General features: G+C 37.2%; 1 protein-coding gene across 1 annotated transcript; it reads left to right on the top strand.

The window, feature by feature from the left end:
* Positions 1-308: 308 nt before the first annotated feature.
* LOC117618752 (MLO-like protein 6) lies at positions 309-4,203 on the top strand. Its single transcript, XM_034348473.1, has 15 exons — positions 309-431; positions 727-784; positions 895-1,118; positions 1,203-1,319; positions 1,438-1,498; positions 1,851-1,933; positions 2,087-2,161; positions 2,265-2,359; positions 2,444-2,493; positions 2,642-2,682; positions 2,812-2,985; positions 3,116-3,151; positions 3,285-3,352; positions 3,473-3,533; positions 3,679-4,203. The coding sequence occupies exons 1-15, from the start codon at positions 309-311 to the stop codon at positions 4,129-4,131; spliced, it is 1,719 nt and encodes a 572-aa protein (XP_034204364.1). The 3' UTR covers positions 4,132-4,203.
* Positions 4,204-5,765: the final 1,562 nt, after the last annotated feature.

The following is a 5,765-nucleotide window of genomic DNA, read 5'->3' as shown; positions in this document are numbered from 1 at the left end:
GTCCATTTGTCCCATTTCTCATTCCTAAGGATATATTATTGAAAATTATCTCCAAGTTAATTTGCTGATTTGCTTAATTTTGATAAGCTCTTAGCGATAAAGTTGGCATAGAATGACAGAGACTTAGGCTGCTACTTAAAAGTCTTTCATCATAACTGGTCTTAGACAATGTCTTGAATTTCTTGTTCTGCCCTTTCCCTTCAACACGCATAATTTCCCTTATAAATAACAAAGAGAAACACATTTATATACATATAATATTTAGATTCACAGGAATATCTTGGTAGCGCTTTTGGGTAGAAATTTGAATGGACGAACTCAGTAAAGAGCGTACCCTAGCGGAAACACCAACATGGGCTGTTGCTGTGGTCTGTTTTGTGTTGCTTGCAGTTTCAATCTTCATTGAACGTATCATACACCTCATAGGAAAGGTAAGGCCAGATTTCTTAGTTAACTAATTGGCTTCAAGCTGATTGGCCTCATTCCCACAAAAAAATATTGTTCAGTTAAAGATCATGCATGCAACCAAATCCAATGTAGTTGGGATGAAGGCTTTGCTGCTGCCTTCAGTTTATTAGGGTTTTCAGTTTATTAAACTGGTGCAGATGAATCTGAGTGCACCAGAATTAGTGTTCTGGGCATTGGCTGCCTGCTTGAATTTACTTTCTTGTCTTTAAACATCAATGTTGATCATTGCACCTGACATTGTTCTTGCACCATTTTCAGTGGTTAACAAGCAAACACAAGAGAGCTCTAGTTGAAGCACTTGAGAAGATTAAATCTGGTACCCCATCATGCGGTCATTTAGTTTTTTTTTTTTTTCTTTTGGAATTAAAGCAATTTATGTTTGTTCAAAGCCTAACAATTTGTTTGTTCTCTTTGGTTTCTTTGAAGAGCTCATGCTGTTGGGATTTCTATCCTTGCTCCTAACTGTGCTGCAAGGACGTATCTCTGATATATGCATACCAAAAAGTATTGGGGCCTCTTGGCATCCCTGCAGTAAGGAAGCAGAGTCAAAATCTGAAAACAAGGGTAGGAAACTTCTTGATTTCTCAGATCCTGACTTCAGTTACAGGCGCAGGTTAGCAGTAAAAGGATATGATTATTGTTCAGAGCAGGTAAGAAGCAAACGGTTCTGTTTCCATACTGATATATAACATCCCTTGGCCACTAAAATTCTAATTGACTGTGCATTTTTGCAGGGCAAAGTTGCCTTTGTGTCTGCCTATGGGATTCACCAACTGCACATATTTATCTTTGTGTTAGCAGTTTTTCATGTGCTCTACTGCATCCTTACGTTGACTTTGGGAAGATACAAGGTAAAGTAGAAAATTATTACAACTTTGGAGACTCTCTCTCTCTCTCTCTCTCTCTCTCTCTCTCTCTCTCTCTCTGTTTCATCTTTTCAGTGTATTTTTCATCCTTTTTGGATTACAGATGAGAACATGGAAGGTTTGGGAGAAAGAGACAAAGTCAATTGAACATCAGCACCACAATGGTTTGTAATTTTGCTCCAAGTTATTTTATCTACTTCAAGCTAAGTTGGTCCTATCCCAAATGATGAATGGTTTAAGCATGCAATCATTCTTCACATATGATCAACTTTCTAGTTCCTTTTTTTCCTTCCCAAAGAATGATTAGTTGGTGTCCAGGTTGACTTTAATACATCATCTTGCTGGAACTTTTCTGTTGACTACTACTATTATTATTTTTCTTGTAAATTATAATGTTTCTTCTTACAAACTTTGTTCACAGATTTAGGCTTCTCATGATTAATTATAAGAATATTTTCCAATTAACCATCAAGAGCACTTCTTGGATTATAACTCATTAAATTATTTGTATTGCAGATCCAGAAAGGTTTAGGTTTGCAAGGGACACATCATTTGGACAGAGACATTTGAAATTCAGGTCACCATTGACCCTTTGGATTGTAAGTAACTTACTTCCGTGAAGTTGAGCCTTGTTCCCAAGTTCTGTCTGCAAGAAACCTTGATGTCAACTTCAGAAACACACTCCTAAGCTTCTCAACTTACATAAAATTGCTTGACCAAATGTCTCAAAGTTTCTCTTTTTTCCCGTCCAGGTGTCTTTCTTCAGGCAGCTCTTCCAGTCGGTTACTAGGGTTGATTACCTAACCCTGAGGCATGGATTTATCATGGTAAGAAAAACAGTTGCCTAATTCATTTGCATACGCAAAGCCTTAAATGGGATTCAAGGTGCAGGTCATAAATGGACTCAAATTCTATGCTTTGTGATTTCAGGCACATTTGGCCCCAGACAGTGAAACGACATTTGATTTTCGGAAGTACATAAGCAGATCACTTGAAGAGGATTTCAAAGTTGTTGTGGAGATCAGGTTGGTGTTCTGTAGTGTCTAAAGTCATTAGGTTCTTTGTTTAACTCTGTCTTACAAACTTAACTTTATACTTCATGGATGCAGCCCAATTATATGGTTCTCTGCAGTGCTGTTCTTGCTTTCCAACACATATGGTAAATGAGATATTCTATTAGGTCTTATCTGTTTCTGGTGTTATTGTAAAATCCTTTTTTTTATTTTTTATTTTTAATAACTGATTCTGAAAATTGTCATGAAAAGTTTGGGAATTTACTGACAAAGAAATGTTTCCTCTTTGGACAGGATGGTATTCTTATTTCTGGCTACCATTTATCCCTTTAGTTGTAAGATCAAATTCATCATCCAAGTATCATGCATTCCCTTTTTACTATGGCCATTGCAGTTGCAGGCCACATAAATTTAAGGGTTGTGAGCAAAACAGAAAATCCTGATAGTGATTAAAAATCTTGTAGATAATCCTGATGGTGGGAACAAAACTACAAGTGATTATATCAATGATGGGGCTGAGGATTCAGGAGAGAGGGGATGTGGTGAAGGGTGCCCCCCTTGTTCAACCCGGCGATCACCTCTTCTGGTTTGGAAGCCCTCGCTTCATGCTCTTTCTCATCCACTTCGTTCTGTTTCAGGTACTTCAAAATATGCATCTAAAATTCATTTGTATAGCTTCAATTCTCGGATATTATATTATCATGTACAGTCATAATTGTTTGTATTTTTACATGCTGCTCTTTTGTTATTTCTTTCTCTTCATTGCAGAATGCATTTCAGCTGGCCTTCCTTGCATGGAGTACAGTAAGTAAAAATGACCACATTTACAAAGATCTGCTTATACTTATATCAGATGTTAACCAAAAGATACTTTAACCATTGAAATAGAGCTTTCTTTAGTTTTCATAACCCAAATAATTGATTTTCTCTCCTTCAGTGTGAGTTTGGGATAGATTCTTGCTTCCACCAGCGCACCGAAGATATCGTGATCAGGATCTCAATGGGGTGAGCAGTGAGCTTTACACACTAAAACAAATTTTGTACAAATCCAATATGTTAATCATTCAATGAGCACAATTTGTTTTGCTAATGCACACAATTCCTTTTTTTGGGTGATCTCCTCAGGGTCATTACACAATTTTTATGCAGTTATGTGACTCTGCCTCTCTATGCTCTAGTGACACAGGTGAAAATGATCTCACTTTCAATATCAGATTTTAAATTGTGCACAAGAAAATTGGAAAGAAAAAAAAAAGTCCCAGCAGGCTACAAGTGACTCCCAATTGATTTAACATCGGTTAACTTTGTTTTGTTTGATCAAACTCAAACAGATGGGTTCTACCATGAAACGCACCGTTTTCAACGAGGAAGTGGCACAAGCACTGAAGAGCTGGCACAACAAAGCCAAAAAGAACACAAAACTCAGTCATCATTCACACTCAAACACACCATTCTCAAGTACGCCGGGAACTCCCAGCCACGGCGTGTGCACGTCCCCGATCCATCTGCTGCACAAGCACAACAACCGCAGCGATGCTGATGGCTATTATGTATCTCCAAGAGCATCAAACCTTGAATTAAGTCAATGGGAAACTGAAGGGTCATCTCATTCCCTAAACAACAACAATGCTGGACTCAGTGACCCAGAAGAGATTAGGGAACTGGATCAAGAGCCTACTTCAACAACACAATTGCCTCCGGCACGGCCTGGGATTGGTATTCAGCATGAAGTTAACATTAGTCTGTCTGAGTTTTCATTTGGCAAAGGAAAATCAAGAAGTTGATGGAGTTGGATCATATGACATGCTGCTAACCATTTTCTTCTTCCTCTTCTTCTTTTGTGTACATCATATATGGTTGAGCATTAGCAGCAACAGAGGATAGTGTGATTTCATAAATTTGTATTGCGTGTAGGATATTGTGTGCCATGCACGATTGTAGTGTAATTTTTTGCTCTTTTAGGCATCACATATTGTACTTTACATATACAATTTCATTTTTAGAAATATAATTATACCCAAGAGACAAAAGACTACAAATGAATCCTACACAGTTGGAGTGTGAGTTCACGAGTATTGTTAGAATCAGTCGTGCATATGCTCTTTAAATTCATCCTAATTATTAATATTTACATGCACGATTGACTTTAATATTCTCTACGAACTTTGTAACACGCAAACACTAGTTTCTACTAATTTGGCTTCCCTCCCAATAACGAAAGAAGATCATTGACGCTTGATTGATTTGATGCTCAGATTTATAATATGTGGTTTTGTGTAAGTGAAATTCCTTTCTATCCCCTTAGATTGTGTAATGTCATTGTTGTTCACAACTATTTGCTAATGCTTCAATTTCAATCATTAAAAAGAACCCTTCTACACAAATGGCATCAAAAGATTCCTGTTTTCCTCCATTGCCATCTCTTTCATTCTCATTCCAGCTATGTGATTGCTATACTTGTACACTAACCTACAACAAAATATTTGAAATTATCTTCTTATTAATTTAGTCCAACTTATTCTATGAACTAATTATTATAAAATAATTTACTCCTAATTACATTATCACCTTTTTTTGTTTTTTTAAAATAAAAATTATAATATTATGATGATTTTATGAGTGATTATAATCAGTCACACCAACAGCAGGTCGTGCCCTCATTTATGTCTCTCATGAATACATTTAAAAACATAAATAAATAAAATATAAAACAAAAAGACAGCCTCATTACCATTTACCACCACCGCTGCAGAAACCGTTAAGTTGAATAGCAACCGTCGATCAGAAAGGCGATTGATCACCGTGAGCATGGAGGTCCGCCCCAATCCAACGGCCGACAACTCGTCGGTCGCGCAGCCCCAGCGTCAGCGCCAAACACCCGCAACTACTCAGAAAAAGCCCCCTGCTTCTCCCATCCCCGTCGACACCACCTCCGTTTCACAAAGGTCAGTCCTTTTTTTGGATTCGCTGTTTGGATCCCGAGAAAATTCAATTGGCAATTAAACTTGGTTTGTTTAAATGTTGTTTTAGGCTTCAGAAGGAGTTGATGTCTCTGATGGTATGATATGTTTCTCTCTTTTATTAATTTGTTTCGAAAAATTCTTTGCTTTTGATTTTGCCTGAATCTCTGTTACTTAATCTTTCATTTCTTGTTGTATTTGTTTATTTTTTTCTAAATCTTGAACTGGGTTTTCTGTGGGTTCAATCTTAATTTCATAGGCTGAAACTTGAAGCATAATCTAGAATATGAAAAAAGGGACTTTCTTGATTCTTGATAATCCTGGATGATGGGGATGTGTGGTGCAGAAGTTAGGTAGGTAGGTGTGTGTGTTCTCTAGGAATTCAATACAAAGCATCAGATTATGGATGCACTGCGTGTGTGGTTGTCTGAGAAGTCTTAACCATTATCACACTTCCA

The sequence above is a fragment of the Prunus dulcis genome, chromosome 2 (assembly GCF_902201215.1).
Source record: "Prunus dulcis chromosome 2, ALMONDv2, whole genome shotgun sequence".
In the NCBI taxonomy this organism is placed as follows: domain Eukaryota; kingdom Viridiplantae; phylum Streptophyta; class Magnoliopsida; order Rosales; family Rosaceae; genus Prunus; species Prunus dulcis.
This window is presented reverse-complemented; position numbering and strand designations above follow the sequence as displayed.

Bases quoted from the DNA above. Each gene is read 5' to 3' on its own strand.
- LOC117618752 (XM_034348473.1), top strand. From the start codon at position 309: ATGGACGAACTCAGTAAAGAGCGTACCCTAGCGGAAACACCAACATGG. The intron at 432-726 runs GTAAGGCCAGAT...CACCATTTTCAG, and splicing joins TCATACACCTCATAGGAAAG to TGGTTAACAAGCAAACACAA. The intron at 2,494-2,641 runs GTAAATGAGATA...CTCTTTGGACAG, and splicing joins CTTGCTTTCCAACACATATG to GATGGTATTCTTATTTCTGG.